Source organism: Glycine max, chromosome 4 (genome assembly GCF_000004515.6).
Source record: "Glycine max cultivar Williams 82 chromosome 4, Glycine_max_v4.0, whole genome shotgun sequence".
NCBI classification, from domain to species: domain Eukaryota; kingdom Viridiplantae; phylum Streptophyta; class Magnoliopsida; order Fabales; family Fabaceae; genus Glycine; species Glycine max.
The window spans coordinates 41,534,950-41,554,607 of NC_016091.4; the positions used below are offsets into that span (position 1 = coordinate 41,534,950).

At 31.2% G+C, this 19,658-nt stretch overlaps 1 protein-coding gene across 1 annotated transcript; it reads left to right on the forward strand.

The window, feature by feature from the left end:
- Positions 1-2,253: 2,253 nt before the first annotated feature.
- LOC100809154 (transcription factor TCP14) lies at positions 2,254-4,853 on the forward strand. The gene has a single exon (XM_003522979.5). The coding sequence runs from the start codon at positions 2,831-2,833 to the stop codon at positions 4,025-4,027; it is 1,197 nt and encodes a 398-aa protein (XP_003523027.1). The 5' UTR covers positions 2,254-2,830; the 3' UTR covers positions 4,028-4,853.
- Positions 4,854-19,658: the final 14,805 nt, after the last annotated feature.

Below are 19,658 nucleotides of genomic sequence, written 5' to 3' on the forward strand. Positions count from 1 at the left end.
CTATATAGGTTGATTATTATTTTTTAGCTATTGAATATATTCTTAAGTGTTTTAAGTTTAATAACTAAGAATTTCATACATATTTTCATGTTAAATTAAAGGATGAGATAAAAGTAAGAGAAATATCTTAAAAGAATATTTAAACATAAAAATGATGTACGGATATTTTTTTAGGATAATATTACAATTTACTATCTATATTATACATACTTGTACACGCTATTTACAAGTTTTTAATGTTATTTTTAAACTTGAGTTTGAGACATTTATATAATTGATCTTAAGGTTAATCTTGGGCTTATTTGTTTATTAGAACAAACAAACTTGATTGTTCATTTAATAAGTTCAAATATTGCGCATACAATTAACTTATTTATATCCTTAAATGTTACCAATTATCATTATCAGTTTGATTATCAATATCACTATCTTATTATTGTTGTCGTCATTTTTATCGATGACTTAATTATGTCTATAATCACTACATCATTTATTATTGTAACTATCATTATTTTTATCAGTATATATATTACTACCATTGTCACAATAGACGCCATGCCACTCACGGTTGCCTCCATTACCATCCCCTGCCCTACTATGCACTATACCACTCCTTGTTCCATTTTACTCTAACTATTAATTAGAGCCACAAAAATGAAACTAAAATTTAACTTAGAATTATGTATATTTATACGCTCCAATTCTTTACAAAACTAAAATATTAATGTTATGATTCTGAATTAATTTCAATTTTTTTACAATTGAAAATATTATATTCTAAATGACAATTTCAATTCTATAAACTAATTAATGAACTTTAATAAAAATATACAATTGTTTATATAGGCATTGCAAGCAAACATTAATTAACAATATTATTTAACAATAATATACATCAATATCCCATACGGATAAATGAATTATGACTATTAAAAAATAATTTTATTGAATAAGAAAATCCACAAATGCCATTAAAGTATTATAATATTTGTGCAAACCTACATACAATATCTATATCAAGAAATTAAGTTTTGTTAGACAAGAAGCAACATATTCTAATAAGAACAGGTTAATGATTTAACTTTTTTTCGTTAATGTCTTTTTTTAAGGTTTAATCTCAATTCAATTGAACACGTGCCTTTAAGTTTTTATTCATATCTAACCCTGTATTATTTAAAATAATTGTAAATAATCCCAACAGCCAACATATATTTATTAATGATAATTTTTTAAAGAAACTTGATTACCTCATATCATTTTTCTTACATACATTTTTATGTGATCAGCAGAAAAGGAGTCTCTTTGCTCTCCTAATTTCCTCCGATCTGTCAAGAGATTTAATATTTTATAAAAGTACAAAGAGAGCATAAGAAAAAGTTACATGAAACATATACTTTTATTTCTTAAAGAACTTGTACCTAACAATTTTGAGTCCTCAATGTTTATAATTAGATCAATATATTAGAGAATTCTGGAACTCTCCTTAAGTAACTTTTGAATGTCTTAGTATGTATTAATTATTATGTCTTTTGTTTTCTATTTTTATGCAGATCAGTGTTCAGTATTGAAAGCTTACATAACTTTCACTCTTACACAATTTATTTCCTCCTCTTTCACGAATTTCGTTTCTTTTTCAGTTGCTGACAACTTTAAAAGCTTAAAAAATATAGAAAAGGAGTTTTTGTGTATATCCAAAGATATGCATGCAATCAATTCTTAAGATGCTTAGTTGCGTTGGTCTATAAAGTCATTCAATCAATACCCTAGCAAACTACTAATGGTCAAGAAGTGATGAAGCATAAGTATATATGTCAATATTAATGTTAGAAAAAGCTTAGCTTCTAAGTTCCAGATGATGTTAAACTCCACTAAGTGTATATGCAAATTGAATTGAAGAAATGGGTTTAAAGAGACCTTGTTTTTAGGCGTGAGAGAAATTTGGCAAAGGCAAATTGAGAATTGAGGAATCCCAAAGTTCCCCAACAAAGGTGCATAACAAAAGGCAAAGGCCAAAGGCAAAATGAAATGATTACTTGAATGAGAAGGGACCCACCTGATAATCTTTCCATTCCAGGTCTTTCAATTTTTTGACTTGGGATTGGGACCCACCACGGCCACCATTGTCTTTATGGATTGAATGATAAAAAAAGAGCACCTCACGTGGAGTCTGAACCAAAGAGGCTGTCCAACCACAATAAAAAGGGGAAACTCTCCCTCCCTTCAATCACAAAAACAACAAACTATATATAAAAACCAAAAAATATCTAAGATTTTTCCACGTTCACATTCCACCTCTTCTTCTATCTTCCCATTTCAAACTCAACACAACATAAACCTACCTCCCCCCATACAACTGGACATACGGATTAAAATTTAAAAATAAAAAATACAATTTATACACAGTATACAATTTAAAAGCTAAAACACAACAACAAAGCAAATTTCTTTTCTGAGAAAAATCATGCTTTTTAAAGCTCACCCATATAATTCCCACTCATTATCTTTGTTGCTTAAAGTTCATGCCCTCTCTCAGCTAGCTCCTCCCCCTTATATCTCTCTCTCTCAAATCAACCACACCAATTCTCAAAGCAAATTCCCTTCCCTTGTTGCTCTAGAAAAGAAAGCAAAGAAAACCAAGACACACCCTCTCCTCCAAATATAGCCCATTGATGAGAATTAGAAAAGACTCACTACAGAGACATTAAACTATAACACTCATTGATCACAGTCTGTCCCATAAAAACAACTACCATACAGATACACGCCCCAACACAAATTACAAAAAACACAAACAAAAACAACTTTTAACACCTTCAATTCCCATGCGATCATGAAGGGAGGTAGTGATGACTTCCACCACCACCATCACCACCATCACCATAACCACCACCGACAAAACTTCCCATTCCAACTCCTTGAGAAGAAAGAAGACCAACAAGACCCTTCTTCTTGCTCCACCTCTTCCCCATACCCTCCCCTAGCCATCTTAGCTGAACCCTCCACCTCCAACAACAACAACCAACTCCTCCCCACACCCTCCTCCGAACCCTCCCCCAAAAAACCACCCCCCAAAAGAACCTCCACCAAAGACCGGCACACGAAGGTCGACGGTCGCGGTCGTCGAATTCGAATGCCGGCTCTCTGCGCCGCTAGGGTGTTCCAGCTCACGCGTGAGCTGGGACACAAGTCTGACGGCGAGACCATCGAGTGGCTCCTCCAACAGGCGGAGCCATCCGTCATTGCTGCCACCGGCACCGGCACTATCCCCGCTAACTTCACCTCCCTCAACATCTCCCTCCGCAGCTCCGGCTCATCCATGTCCGTCCCCTCCCAACTACGATCCAGCTACTTCCACAACTCAAACTTCTCCCTCCAACCTAGAAGAAGCCTATTCCTAGAAAACACCAACACTCCTCCCACAACAACAACACTCCTCCATTTCCAATCCAACAACAACAACGCCATCTTCCAACCCAAGCACGAATTGCGCGAATCTTCATCACTAGACTTGTCCTCAGAGAACAACAACGAAGAGGGTAATTTTGGAAGAAAAAGAAGACCCTTGGAGCAAGACCTATCCTCAACTATACAACACCAAGTTGGAAACTATTTGATGCAATCAAACACATCGGGGACAATTCCGGCGAGCCACCACGCTCAAATTCCGGCGAACATATGGATGCTAGCGAATTCAAATAATCACCACCTAGGTGGTGGTGTGAGTGGTGAAGCTCCTCCTTTGTGGACATTCCCTGGTGTGAGTAACAGTGCTGCCTTGTATAGAGGAACCATGTCAAGTGGGCTGCATTTCATGAACTTTCCAACCCCAATGGCCCTTTTGCCGGGTCAGCAATTAGGGTCTTCTGGGATTGGTGGGAATATGAACAACAACGAAGGACATTTGAGTATGCTTTCGGGGCTTAACCCTAATTATCGAACGACGGTGATCGGAATTTCGGAGTCTCAGGCGAGTGAGTCACAGTCGACACATCATGGTGGAAGCGAGGATCGGCATGAGCATGAATGATAATTAACAACATAAGAGGAGGATCAATGAATTATCAACAAATTATTCAATCAACGTGTTCTTCGATGATTGATTCCTACATGTGTAGTAGTTTGGTGTTTTAACACAACGTCATGACGTGAGGTTTGATTATTATTTTCCCTACGGAACTGAGTTTTGTTTATTTTGATGAAAAGAGAAATTTTTTTTTATTTCTTAATTTGGTGTGGTTAATATGTTGGGAAGGGGTGGGTGGTGGATGATGGAAGAAGAGAGAAGAGAGGTTTTTTTTTTAGGGCTTGAGAGATATATGACACTATTTAACAGTTGGATATTATTTGGCTTTATTTCACTACACGATATCTTATCATCATTGTTTGTGCAATTGGCTTTTCTTTTCTTCTCTTTTTTTTTTCCCGAAAGCCTTTTGATTTGTAATTAATTTTATGCTTTTTATGTTGAGAAGAGAAAGAAAACGATTCACTTCCATACCATCATCATAACAATTGGTAAGTTAGTTTAATTAATTTCCTTCTTAATTAATTGACATTTGGGTTAATTTTTCACATTTTCCCCCCCACAAGGTTCGTGTAGTAAAAGGGATGAAACAGTTTATCAAAGGGAAAAAAGAAATGAAACTGTGAATGTGAATGTAAAAATTGTACTACATCTAGTATACCCTGCTTTCATTCGGATTCTAAATCTTCGCCATGAATCTCGAGGTTTTAGAGAATGGATGATTAAGATTTTTGAGAGATGGATGGTGGGGTCTGCAAGACCTCATCGGTTCGAGGTGTTGGCTCCATGGTGGGATCCAGCTGCTGATTATTGCCCAAACCAATGTACAATGTTACTGACTAACAGGTGGATCATTCCTCATTTTCTTTTAGGACGAATATAAAAAATTCATATACTTATATAGGTATTATAATTCATTTTATCATATATTTCTCTCTTTTCTCATTTAATATGTCTTTTTGTAAAAATTACATAAAATTAGTTTAATTATATTTCTCAGTTTCCACATATATCGTGATGGTACAATTTTAGATATCAGGTTTTAATTATATTAATCGAATTTTTTAAGTTTTTTCACATTTGATTAGTGATGTCGTTTATATAGTTTTATCATTTGTATCTTTTAGTCTTAGTAGTTTTAAAGTGTTTTTTTTTTAATTCCTATCTTTTATATTTTAATTCATTTTTAGTTCTTGTAATTTAAAATTAATTTTTTTTAGTCTTTATAATTTATATTTTAGTTTTTTTTAGTCTCTATAATTTGAAAGTGATTTTTTAGTCATTATATTTTATGTTTTAATTCTCTCTTAATCTTTACCATCAAAGTATAAGTAATATTATCAATTACAATTAACTAAAAAATATTAGTAAATAATTTATAATAAAAAAAGTTGATAATTTATAACTAATCATTTTTATATATATATTTTTAGTAAGGATTATAAGGTAATTAAAATATAAATTATAGGGACTAAAAAGATCATTTTTAAATTATAGAAATTAAAATACAAATTATCAAAAATTACTTTTAAACTATATGAACTAAGAGATACAAATTGTAAAATTGTAAGAATCAAATGATTAATTTAACCTTTAATTTATAACCAAATTTTTCCATCTTAGCTTTCTCTAATATTTAAGGAAATTAACTTGCATGATAAACTGTGTATGACATAACAATGAGTTAAACTCAAAATATCTGAAGTAAATGACTTAAAAGATGATTCAATTGTATAATATTCTAAGCAAAATAATAAGTGAAATATTAAATAAAATTAAAATAGAATTGGTGGAATTGAAATCTAAGAAAACAAATTAGACAGTTACCATACCTTAAACATTTTTTTTTTAAGAAATTGGGCCTATAAATTTTAAATACAAATAGCAGAACTCGTTTTTCTATTTCATTCTTTTAAATTTTTTTTCTGCCCTTTTCATTGAGCAGGTGCTGGCATCAGAGTCTTAATTAATGATCCTCTGAGATATGGCCCACCATTCCATCAACCAGGACCGTCAATTTGGCGGGCCATTCTTTCGATCGCCGCATTGAATGATTGGGTCTGTGTCCACCAAACCAATATTTTTTTCAGATGGCATCATCTTTATTTTAATTGTTTACTTTAAAATTATTTCTCTTTATCTTTACAAGTGATATGCAAATTAAATTTAGAAATTTGATTCTAAAATGTATTAAATTTTTTTAAAAACATTTAATTTTTAAAGTGATTTATAAATGATTTTTTAAAGAAGGTTCACATGTCACTTCTAAAAATTAAAGTTATATAATTATAATTCAAAAAATAAATAAATAATAACATATTCGTTTTATTTAGATAAGAGTAATTTAAAATGACAATTTAAAAAGAGTGTTTCTACTGTGCCTCCATTAATTTGAAAATTTTGATATTGTTGGTTTTTCAACCGATGGTAATCAAGTTACATTATTATCTCATTATTTTAATATTTAATGATAATTTTATTATATATATATAAATTTAATCCCTGTATAATTAAAATATTTTTTTCAAAATTTTTTCTCTTCATGTATCTTTCTGAAGGTCTAGACATTTAAAGTGTATTCAATTATCAATTTTCATAAGAAATATCTTTTAATATATTTTGTCCCCACACAAATAAAAGTTTGTAATTAGTTGTAGCACGCACATTACACACCATCATTGCTCTAATTGTTCGTCTGAGAAGTGACAATTAGTGAAACACTACATCGAAAGAAGACATTTTGACTTGCACCCTTCATTTTTGGATCCATGAATTGAATCACAAAATTTCCATTAACCAGTGATTTTCTCCGGACACCCCCCTCACACACAAGATCTCCTCTTAATATCTTCTTCATCATTGTCAGCTTCTTCTACTTCGGCAACCATTGATCTGATGGCTACCAGCAGCTCATGTTCTTCAGTTAATGATCCAACCCAGACCCAAACTGGAATCCGGAATGTGGGTGTGTTTATTGCTGAGGGTTTTTGTTTGAATAGGAATGTAGATATATTTATTGCTACCAAAATGTTTGGTTATGTGAGATTAAAAAGTTTATTTTTGAAAAATATTTGAATTATACATGGACTAAATTGAAACATGTAATAAAATTATAATTATAAATTAAAATAATGAGATAATAATGTAGCTTAATTAATATTGGTTGAAAATTCAACAGTATTAAAACCTCCAAATTAATAGAGGCACACTAGAAACTCTACTTAAGAAATATGATACAAAAAGAAAGTGCAAAAAGTAACTACATGCGGAATCTAGGGTTGTATGGACACACACTCTTCCTTGTTATTTATTGTAGATTAATTCGATCATGAAATTAACTATCCCTCTGCCTATTTTTCTGCACCAACCACTATTTTTATAATTGAAAAATAATATATTAACAAAATAATATTTTATATTTTAATTCTTAGTTTTTTTAAAGTTTGTTTTTATTTAAAGAAACAAAATAAAGACTTAATTGTGTTTTACTTTAATTTCCATACACTATTATTATATTTTTACAAGTATTAACCAATTAAAAAAATCATCTTATGCATGATTTTTATAAAGTAGTATCATTACAAAGTTTAAAATTTACAGCATATATAACAATCTAAGATTAGAGGAGAATAGAAAAAAAATTCATTCAGTTAGTAATCCGAATTAAATTCTTTGTTTAATTTTTTTTACTTTTTCACTACAGACACAAAAAAACGTATTTTTGACGGTCAAAATTCATCGAAAACATTAAAAATCCGTCACTAATTAAAAATTTCTGATGGATTTTCAATAGACAAAAATTCGTTGAAAAAGTGGTCATAGGAAATTTTAACCGACAAATTTTTGGTGTTCGTCAGAAATTTTCGACAGAAAATTCCAACGGAAATAATCCGTGGAAAAATTCTGTCGGAAATAGTCCAAGGAAAATTTCCGAAAAAAATCTTATTTTATAGATAATTTAATATTTCAATTTTTTATCATTTATGAATGATAATTTAGCAATTATTTTATGTATTTTTATTATTTACCGTAAAAATTTGAATTGATACATACTTATAATTAAGGAAATAGTCAAATTGATAAATGCAAAACATAGACTAAAATAAAATCATTAAGTTAAATTTAAAACAAATGTAGAAGAAAAACAAAATGTAATATGTCAATGTCGATTGTCAATTGTCAACAATAATTTTGTGTTGTTAACTCAGTAATCAAAATGGTCATTAGGAGAGTGCCTCTGTTGGTCATCATGTTCGTGCTGGTAACCTGACTGTTGGTCATCTGCCTAGTCCTGTTGTTGGCCCTGTTGGTGCTGGTGTTGTTTGTCATGTTCATGATGCTGCTAGTGAGGTTGTTGTTTTTGTTATTGATGAATAATGTTCCGTGCTTCAAGAGGTAGGAACTGAAGGACAACAAACTGAAAAACATGCATATCCTCCTTTGATTGATGCAACTCCTCTCTCACTCGATTAATCTCTTATGCATCTTCAACGCGATTGGAAGATATTTGCTGCATGAAGCTGTCATTTTCGCATTTGTAAGTATGAGCAGGATCTCCAGTACCATAAAGGTATCCCTTATGCTTTGGTCCCGCGATAGCAACCCAACACTGACTCCTAAGTCTTTGTTCTTCAGCAGGGTCTAAAAGAGTGAGTTCTGATTCACCAACACTTGATGCAGTACCAGACCTAACTTAAGATAGTTTAGTCTCGAATTCTTCCTGTCATTCATAAACAATTATTATTTGATAAGTATAATAAATAATTTAAAGAATAAATAAAATATGCAAGATAATGGTCTCACATGTGTGTGCCTAGATCTATCATCGACAAATTGATCAATATCCTTTCTTAAATGAGTTTGCTGAAAGACTTCATCTATGTATACAAATTGACCAAGCTCCTCTGACTATTACCAAACATTATAAAATATACATTAAGTGTTAAATTAAACAAGTATAAACAACTATGTGCTATAATTTTAATGTACATACCAAGTGAATTGTGTGATCCAACAAGCTGATAGAACCACCTGTGTGCATACATCCATCCTTTTCAGATGCCCAATGTTTTTTTTTTTTGCCTGTGCAGACTTGGAACAATACTCAGGTACATTCCAATGTGATAACAAATCGTTCCAAACACGATCTCCAATCCAATATGGCCTTTTATTTTCATTTCAGGCATCCCTAAACATGAGATGTTTTTGAGTTAAAAACTTTTTTAATTTCATTCTCTTCCTTGGGTCTCCAGACCAATTTTCTCTAAAGTATAACAAAGTCATCAAATGATACACAATTAGAAAAATACAAATTTTACAATTTCATATAAAATAAAATAAAATCAGCCTTAATATCTATTTCAACCATTCAACTAATTCATTAATAGAAAAATGATTTACCTTAAAACACTGGAAAAAAAATCCTATGATCTTTTGGAATTGCTCCCCAAGTAGGCCAAGGCTGACCAAATTGTTGCTTAACAAACTTCCATATCACAACAAAATCTGCATACAATAACAAATTTTTGAAGTTTTAGAAGAAAACAAACATGTCACTAATAACAAACATTATAACTGAGTATCAAACATCAATGTCTAATTCTCTTCAGAATTGTAAACTTCGAAGTCATCTTCTAATTCTCCTTCATTGTCTTGTTCAATATAGTTTGATTCTCCATTCAAATTATTTTATTCTTCTTCATTTATCAACAAATTACTAGGGTTTACTTCTTCTACACCACCTCTTAAATCTTGTAATCTAGAAATACTTTCAACTTCAATGAATTCATTGACCGGTGACATTTCCTCAACTTGGTAAGGCACATCATCTTATACATGATCAGATTCTATGTAACCCCTTGGCTTCGTTTTAATTGCAACACACCAACCATGCTTATCCATTCTTATTGTTGGATATGACACATAATACACTTGCTTTGCATTATGTGCACTGATGAATGGGTCAAACAGATTATAGCTTCTATCCATTCAAATTTTCATTGTGTCATATTTAGGATTAACTCTTGTTTCTTTACTCGTTGGATCAAACTAGTGACAATAAAATAATACTACTCACTTAGAATAACTTGTAGTATCATACTCTAGCTCATATATATGTTGAATGACCTCATAAAACTCATATGTGTCTCCTTCTATAAGGCCATTTACGTGAACCCCACTATTTATCATTTTCTTCCCTTCAATTGATGCTTGAGTATGGAATTTGTACACATTGACAAAGTATGTGTGTCATTCTTTAACGTAACTCATCGGACCATACAATAAATCCTTTAGGTGTTGGTTTCTCATATTTGTAAGCTCATTTATAACCTACAGATATAAACAGTATTGAATATGTTATATTTTATTTACCATAAAGTAGAAAAATAAAATATACAATAACATACATACTTTTTGTTGGAACTAAGCAGGAAAATCTGCAAGTAGATTATGAGTAGAGGCATTTGATTAGGAATGCAAGAATGAACTGTTCATATATAATGTATCATGAGTCAATATTTAGAGTATAATGCAATTGATGATAATAAATATAGAAATCCAAAAGGGCATACATTATGAAACTTACTTGAGGTATGGCTTGACTTGGACACAATTAATCAACACATGAACATGGGTTGAGTCTTTTTCATCAACAGTTAACCATTGAATTAACTCCTTCCCAAAAGGACGACCTTGCTGGTCAAACACTGATAACATTAGTGGACGTCTTTCAGCTTCAGTTGCAATTTGATTCCAAATATTATGCGACGACAACATAAAGTTGTTGAAATAGAACAAAAAAAAGTTGTTTCACAATGTATGTAAGACGCACAAATGATCCTTCAACCCGAGCCTTATTTTTCACTACTCATTTAGAATTGCCCAAGAACCTACAAATTTTAATGAAAACCAAGTCATTTTTAAAATTCATTAAACAAATGAATTTTAAATAAAATACAATGATCATTTTGTTACCTTTCAAATGGATACATCCATCTATATTGTACTGGTCCACCAAGTCTAGCTTGGTATGCCAAATGAATAGGGAAACGTTCCATTGAATCAAAAAATCCAAGGGGGGATATTCTCTCCAACTTGCACAGAATGAATGAAATATTTTGTTCCATTCTACTCAAGTCATCCTCCATCAAAGTTGTCGAATATAAATCTTTGAAGAAATGACTTATTTCAATAAGTGGATTTAACACATGTGGTGACAATGAGCTAAAAGCAATAGGAAGTAAACACTCCATGAACACATGACCATCATGACTTTTCATCCCATGTATGGTTCCCTTATCAACATCTGGCCAAGTTAGAACAATACCTATCTAACATTCGTAGTTATTTTATCCATTGACAAACTAACTTTGCTTCGTCTGTAGTTAGAGTGTAATTTTCTTTTGTCTTTAATAACTTCCCGTTAGCCCCTGACTTCAACTCCAAGTCTTTATGCCTAAAATACAAAGCTAAGTCCATCCTAGCCTTGCCATTATCTTTTGTCTTACCACTGACATTCATCACAGTGTCGAATATGTCGTCAAAGAAATTTTTCTCTGTGTGCATAACATCAAGATTGTGTCGCAACAAATTATCTTTTCAATAAGGAAGACCCCAAAAGATACTTCTTTTTGTCCAATAATGCCACTCCCTATATCCATGTATATTTCGTGGTGGCTGACTAGTTTTTGTGACTTTTGGAAAATCTCTAACCCTACACCAAACTTGCGTAGGTGTCAACATATGTGGTGACTCATCCCTTTCTACTTCCCCTTTTTTGAAGGCATTTTTGTTCCTCCTAGATGCATGATCACTAGGTAAGAACCCATGATGACAGTCAAACCAAAGAAGTTTTTACCCCATTTGCCAACTGAAAGACCTTTGTGTCCTCCATGCAATACGGACAGGTCAGTCTATCATTTGTCCCCAAACCAGACAACATGCCATAAGCAGGAAAATCATTAATAGTCCACATCAAAGTTGCCCTCATCATGGAATTTTGCTTTCTGAAAACATCATAAGTCAGAACACCACTCCATAATTTCTTCAGATCATCAATCAAAGGTTGTAAATAAACATCAATACCAACTGTTGGATTAAATGGGCCTGGTATGACACAACTCAAAAACATTTGCATTCAGTTAACACTCCATCATTGTTATAATACAACATGTAGCCATCCACACAACAATCAATCCTCTTAGCCTCCAATCCTAACTTCGATACTAACCTCTTTGCATCATAATTTTTTTTTGGCTAACCATCTTTTATAAGTGTTGCATCTAAAAGCATTTTTGATATAAACTCTAAGCATTGATCGGGAACATTCCAATTGGACTTGCAAGCTAAAAGCCTTGCGGATATTGATAATTTTGAGTCTGTTGCCCCTTCGTAAATGGTTCATTGGCCTCCACTAATAAATTATAAAATCTTTGAGTGTCTTCATTTGGAGGTTCTTCCATATTATTTGAGTTTTGAGCTTCAAATGTATGAGGTTGCCTCAGAGCATCACACACCATGTCTTGCATTAACATAAATTGTTCATCTTGAGCCACATGTTTTGCACTAGTTGAAGCATCCATGTATCTATTGCCCTCATTTAAATCCACATGCGACATGTTTTCACCATAATCAGTCCAAATCCAATAATTAGGCTTGAACCCATTTTTGTAAAGGTGAACCTTCACGACCCTAAAATCCTAGTACAATCACATTTAATACAAGGACATCTGATCCCCCATCGTTGTGATAACAATTTTGCTGACTAGCTTTGCTTAAAAAATCTTCAACCCCCTCGACAAAGGACTCTTTCAAACTGCTTCTACCACTATAACATCTATCATACATCCAATGACAATTCCAAAGAATATTGTTCATATTCTATATATTTATTAAAAAATAGGAACATTCATGTTTAGTTAGACATAATCTTAGAGTGATCTCTATTATTAGTAGCAGAAATTATGATGATACCTTAAGTGAAAAAAAATGACACACATATAATGTTTCAGTTTCTATATGAACAAAGTATGGAATATAAATATCATAACCACAATCACAAATATACTTAACACATTTAGAATACAAAATTTCAACTAACCTGAATAATATAAAGTATGTCCGATTAAAAAATTGATCACCCAACACGATCTCAACTATCAAGCTGACAGTAAGAGACAAATAAAAAAATTTAAAATTCATTATCTATGTATTTAAAAAATACATATAAAGTATAATGATGGTGGATAATAATGTATATTTTTTACAAATTAGAAACGAATTCATTAGAGACTAATCACATTTAGAGTACGTGTTTCTAACTACTGAAACAAAATTTTGTATGAGAAAAAATTAACACAAATTCTACTATTTAATAAATAATTTTAAATATATAATATTGTTTTAAATGTGTAAAAGCCACTTTAAATATTTTTTTCATTTATGAAATATATTTAGTTTTCTGCCAATTTTTTTCCTAAATATGAAAAAATTGTATTTTTGAAAATAAAAATTCTACAAACTAACTTTTTTCTCTAAATTTTAATACAACGGAGTTCTGATTTTAAATTATAATATTCATATACTAAATAAATTTTGAACATAATATTTAAAATGATTATAATAATTTTAAAATGTATAAATTATCATTTTTATGTTTTAGATTATTATATTAGTTATCTACTAATAGTAAATATATGTATTTTTTTTCTTTGCACATTTATTGAATAAGTAGTCTTATATTTAGGTACATAGACAAATATATTTGTTCATATTGCTAATTACTAATTTTTCATAGAAATTAATTAATTATAAGTAGTCTTATATTTAGTGTAATATTTGTTCATATATATATATATATATATATATATATATATATATATATATATATATTAATTTATAAGATTTAAATTTAAAATGTTCTGCCTTTGGAACAAGGGAGTATAGGAGATTCGCATATACTGGCAAGGTAAACCTTCTTGCTGGAATAAATAAACTCGCTCTACTTAGTGTTGCCATTGGACTTCCTGTAAGTTTTTTCCCCCTTTTTCCCTCTTTCTATGATTATGAAAGGCTTGTAACTAACAATGTCAACTAATTTTGACAAGAAATAAAAATATTAAGAATGACTCAATTCTTTTCCTTCTAATAACTAATATTATTGAATAAATGGTTTTTTATATTTTGTTGTCAAAGAATGTGGGAGAACACTTTGAGTCGTGGAGCACAGGAATCCTTGGTCCAGTTGCACTCCATGGACTTGACCAGGGAAAATGAGACTTGTCAGGGCAGAAATGGAGTTATCAGGTTGCATACTCTTACTTTAGATACTTAAGTTGGTTCACTTTCCAAGAAGAAAATTTCAGTAAGAAATGCTTTTAAACAGGATGGATTGAAAAGAGAAGCCATGGATGTTGCCTCTCCAAATGGTATCTCTAGTGTTGCGTGGATGCAGTCAGCAATAGTTGTTCAAAGAAATCAACCATTGACATGGCACAAGGTGAAATTACAGAGAAATATGCTAACTTAGACTGAAAAAAATTACACTAGGTTGAAAACTGATGAAGTCAATCCGTAAACTGCACAAACTTATTTTGATGCTCCTGAAGGAGATGAACCATTGGCATTGGATATGGAGGGTATGGGAAAAGGTTAAATATGGATCAATGGATAGAGTATTGGACAATACTGGACTGCTTTCCTCATGGACAGAGTATTTAAAACTTTTGTAGTAGATATTCATAAGGACTCATACCACCAGTGCTACCTTTTAATAGAATTTTTATTTAGAGTTTTCTGCTATAATAAGATTGAATGTGCGATTAAACATTAAGCTTGGAGACTGCTTAAGAAATGAACAGATTTATCAATATAATCTTAGGATCATAGCACAATTTTCAAATTCTAATGAAGCTTAGAGACTCATACTTATTATGTTATTTGCCAATTATTTATATTTTTTGTGCAAGCTGTAACTTGGAAGCTTCATTTGAGATTTAATTATGCAGTTGTGTTGATTTGTTTTCAAATCCACACAACTATTATTATTATTATTATTATTATTATTATTATTATTATTATTATTATTATTATTCAGGTTTTACTTATGGCCAGATTAAGATTGGCTTCTTTGCATGTTAAAGTCAAAAAGTTAGTTAATGCCTCATTGCTTCAATTCTGAAATTATAGAGGTTTTTTTTGTTAGCATTGACTTTGGGTTTTTTCATTTGATATTGAATATTTTAATTGGACAAATATTTGTGGACAAAATGCTAGTTAATGCCTGGAAAGAGAAAAAAAAATATATAAAACATTTGGTGTGAAAAAACATGAATTCTGAAATTACTTTCAAAAACGGTTATTAGCTAATAACCGTCTTTGAATGCCGAAGCAGAAGCAGCATTCAAAGACGGTTATTAGCTAATAACCGTATTTGAATATCAAAGAATAAATAACATTCAAAGACGGTTACTAGTTAATAACCGTCTTTGAATGTCAAAATGGACATAGCATTCAAAGACGGTTATTCGCTAATAATCGTCTTTGAATGATTCTAACTTTCAAAGACGGTTATTAAAATAATCGTCATAAAAAGTAATTTAGTTTTAACGATGTTATATATAACGACGGTTTTAAATCGTCGTTAAAAGCACTTATTAACTGTCATAAAAAGCTTTTTTTCTAGTAATACAATCACATATGGACAACTAAAATCACTACTTTGGTTTAAAAATATTAAACATTAAAATATAATTAAATATTTTTAAGCGAAATATTAATTAAACATGTTCCATAATATATATTTTCTTTTATTATATTAAATTTATCTTTTTCTTTTTGTCGACATTACATACTAAAAGGATGTGTCGATGTGTGCATGAGTGGCTTAAAAACAGTCGAATGACTAAATGCTACTATGAAATATTACTATTTGTATTTAGCAATTGAAATAAGGATTAGTTGACCTACAAGGATTTGACATACATGATATATTAATTCTAATTTTTAAATTAAATTAACATATAAATGAATAAAAAATTGATTTTTTTTTATAAAAAGTGTTTCAATAATTGGAAATAAAGTCTGGTGATCAACTGATCATGGTTGACAAGGAAAGAAATATTTTTAGCATATTGTTGCTCATGCAAAATCAACATAAGCTAGTTCATATTAAGTCCAATGCAAAATACAAAATTCACTTAATGGTGTTTGTGCCAAATTAAATTAAATATTGATCCCACATGTGGTGCTATAATCTGGATGCATACATGGCCTCGATCTTCCTCAACAAAATAATTAATAAAAATCAACTAAAATTTCAAACCAAGTTGGTAACACTAAGATCTACATGTCCTACTTAATTAAGAACAAAAGAAAAGTCAGATGAGGATCACTTGACTAGAGATATATCAATGATTTGGTGATAAAAAAATAAAAAAAGGATCAATGACAACATCAAACTAATTATAATTGACTAAATAAACTTTTTATAACATAAACACTACTACAAACACAATTTTTTTAAGTCGGTTCTATAGGACATTTTACGATAATTTTGAACTGTCGTAAAATGGGCAAACATATACAACGACGATTTTGGACCTGTCTTCGTATAGTGGGATTTGTAAGGCGGAATATGTCATTTATCAAAGGCGGTTTTGGAATATGTCATTTATCAAAGGTGGTTTTGGATTGTTAACCATCTTAGTATGTCTAACTTTCTAATACGGTTATTACGAAAACCGTCTTAATATATCCCACTTTCTACGACAGTTATACGCGTAACCGTCTTATAAAAGACATTCAAACAAACTATATAAAAGGACTTTTCCTAAGAGGCCTAAAAAGTTATACAAAAAGGCATTCAAACAAACTTTCTACGACGACATTCAAACAAACAAGTTAACAAGGTTGCAATGAGGAAACTTGAGAAGGTACGGAAGAAGGCCAATGCCATATCAGATCGAACAGAGATATTTGATCGTTCAAAGAGGAAGCAAATTGAACAACTATATAAAAGGGTTGTTCCTAAGAGGCCTAAAAAGGAATATGTAGTTGCAAAAAAAGGTGTCCAAGTAAGGGCTGGCAAGGGAAAAGTCATTGTTGATCGCAGAATGAAGAAAGATGCTCTACTTTACTTGAAAAAGAAAGTGAAAGAAGGAAAGTAGAAGAAGAGTTGTTTAAATAAAAGGTTACTCTACTTTACTTGATTCCTTTCATATTTGAAGCTTATTCAACTGTATTTATTAACTAAGCTAATAAGTTCTGCCTCCAACACAAAAATTAGTTCTTTCATCTTTATTTACTGTGTTACTTGTGTGCTCAGCTTTCAGTTTCTGTTATAATTTTGATAATAATGTTCATTTATGCTTTGTGATACTGATATGAAGATTAAATTTTTTTTTTTTTGGAGTTTAATTTTAGTTGAACAAGGTTGTAAGTGAACCAAAAGGCACATGATTTATTGGGGAGCAGGGATCGAGAGAAAGTGAGTAAAGCAATTGTAAAGAATTTACCATTTTTTAATCAAAAAATAATACTGCCCCTTTTTTGCATGGTTTATATAAAGTGTGTAAGCAATAAACCTAGCTGTTAGAATTTAGGATTAAATACTTGAAAGTTGGAATAGATTAAATTCGAGTGACCTTTGTTTAACTTGACAAGTGAACAAAAATTGATTTGCTTAAGGATATCCTCAGCATGATTTGACTGGTTATAACATGATATACACTACTCCCTTTCAAGCTAGAGAATATAAATCATATGCATGAAGATCCCACTTTATATACAATTCCAAACTATTATCTCATGAGTAAATGTTTTATGATTAAAGTTTTTATTAGTAAATGGTAAAGAGGGTTAGAATATGGTCAACGTCTAAGTTCTCAGACAAATTTGGGGGAAAACAATATACAATGACTAGCAATAAAAAGAAACAAAAAAAGGGTTGAAGCCATTAATTGAATTCAAAATAACTGTTCACACTTCACATCCTTTGTTTCTGCTAGACAAATTGATTGGCTTAATAAGGTTTTGACAAGCAAATTAGCCCACAAATGCCCTTAATTACATACGAAAGCTTAAAACAAGCATTTGAAGTTAACATTTAGCATCTAAAGCTAACATTCTAACTAATATATCAATATACATATAATTTACTAATAAAAAAGAATTCAAACAAGCATGAACCATAGAAAAATCAGAAATGGCCACTGACCTGTTTGCAGCCCAGTAAACAAGGATCCAGCTTCTTCAACAACAACTCATTGACGAGCTACACATGTTTTCCCTGCAACCACCATTAGCAAACATCAACGTTAAAAAAATTTTATGGAACCTGTGACCTTGCTTCACGAACCACCTCATATCTTCAAAGCTTAACCTAAAACAACCTTAAAATATGCTTAACCTAACAAACTTATTAACTCAGTAACCTGGATTCTTGGAAGTGAGGTCAATGTCGTTCTTCACGAACTGCCAGTTTGAGCCGGGAAGTTGGAGCCGCGAACTAGACCTCATCCAATTCAATAACAGTCTATAGGGCTTCAATGGAAGGTGTTTGGGGAGCTTGAAAGTGAAACAACCTAGGGTTCATAACAATGAACAGACTAGGGTTCAATCGAAGGTCACGGGGTGCAAATATGTCTACGACGGCTAGGTAGGGTTCAAAGAAACGAGAATGCAGAAGGTGCATACGCACGCGGTTTTGATTTTTTTTTTTTGTTTTCAATTACGACGGTTTTTAATAAAAAAATCGGCGTAAATGTTATAGCACATAACATTCTAAGGTGGTTTAACCACCTTAGAATTGTGCGTCGTAAAATGCAATTTATTTCACAATAATTACAAAACTGTCATCGTTTCACTTTCTAAAGCGATCCTTGTACAACCGTCGTAGATTCGATGTCGTAAAAAAGCCTTTTTTTAGTAGTGAAAACATCAAACTAATTATAACTGAAAACATAAGAAATTAAAAGTATATTTTGTCCTCATTGACAAATATCAACAAATTCTACAACTAGAATGACAACATCGTAGAACAGAAGAATACTTAGTTAGAGTTACAAAAGCTCAAAGCTAATCATCAATGCAATAAAAATAATTTCACAACTAAAACCCAATGTAATAATTTCTTAGCCCGTGTTTATCATTCATACTTTACTTAATATGAAGCATAGAAAAATTTGTTTCCTTCCTCAATTCTGAGTTGAGCATCCTTTTGGAGAAAATTTGAAGAACTAACCCATTTAATCAAATTCATTAATCTATTTTCAGCAACACAATTTATAGGAAAAAAAATTATATTTCCCCTTTCTTATCTTGTTTTCATTAACAAATTGTTTTGTATCTTACTGATCTTAGAGATGCAAATATGTAGGAAGAGGGACAAATTAACCCCTACATATGTACCGATATCACATGGAGGAAGCAATTAAATACACTGACTAAACATAAGCTTTGGGTCAGGATTTTCTTCAAACACCATACGTGCGTAAAAGTTTGCCAACTTTAAAATTCATCTCTATAACCCCTACTTCACAGAACAAAACACATTGCATTCCAATTTTCAAATCAACACAAACAACTTCTCAATCGTGTTTGTCATGTCTAGGATTACCATTTTTAATTCAACAAT

Excerpts from the sequence above, each read along its gene's own strand:
- LOC100809154 (XM_003522979.5), top strand. The coding sequence starts at position 2,831 with ATGAAGGGAGGTAGTGATGACTTCCACCACCACCATCACCACCATCAC.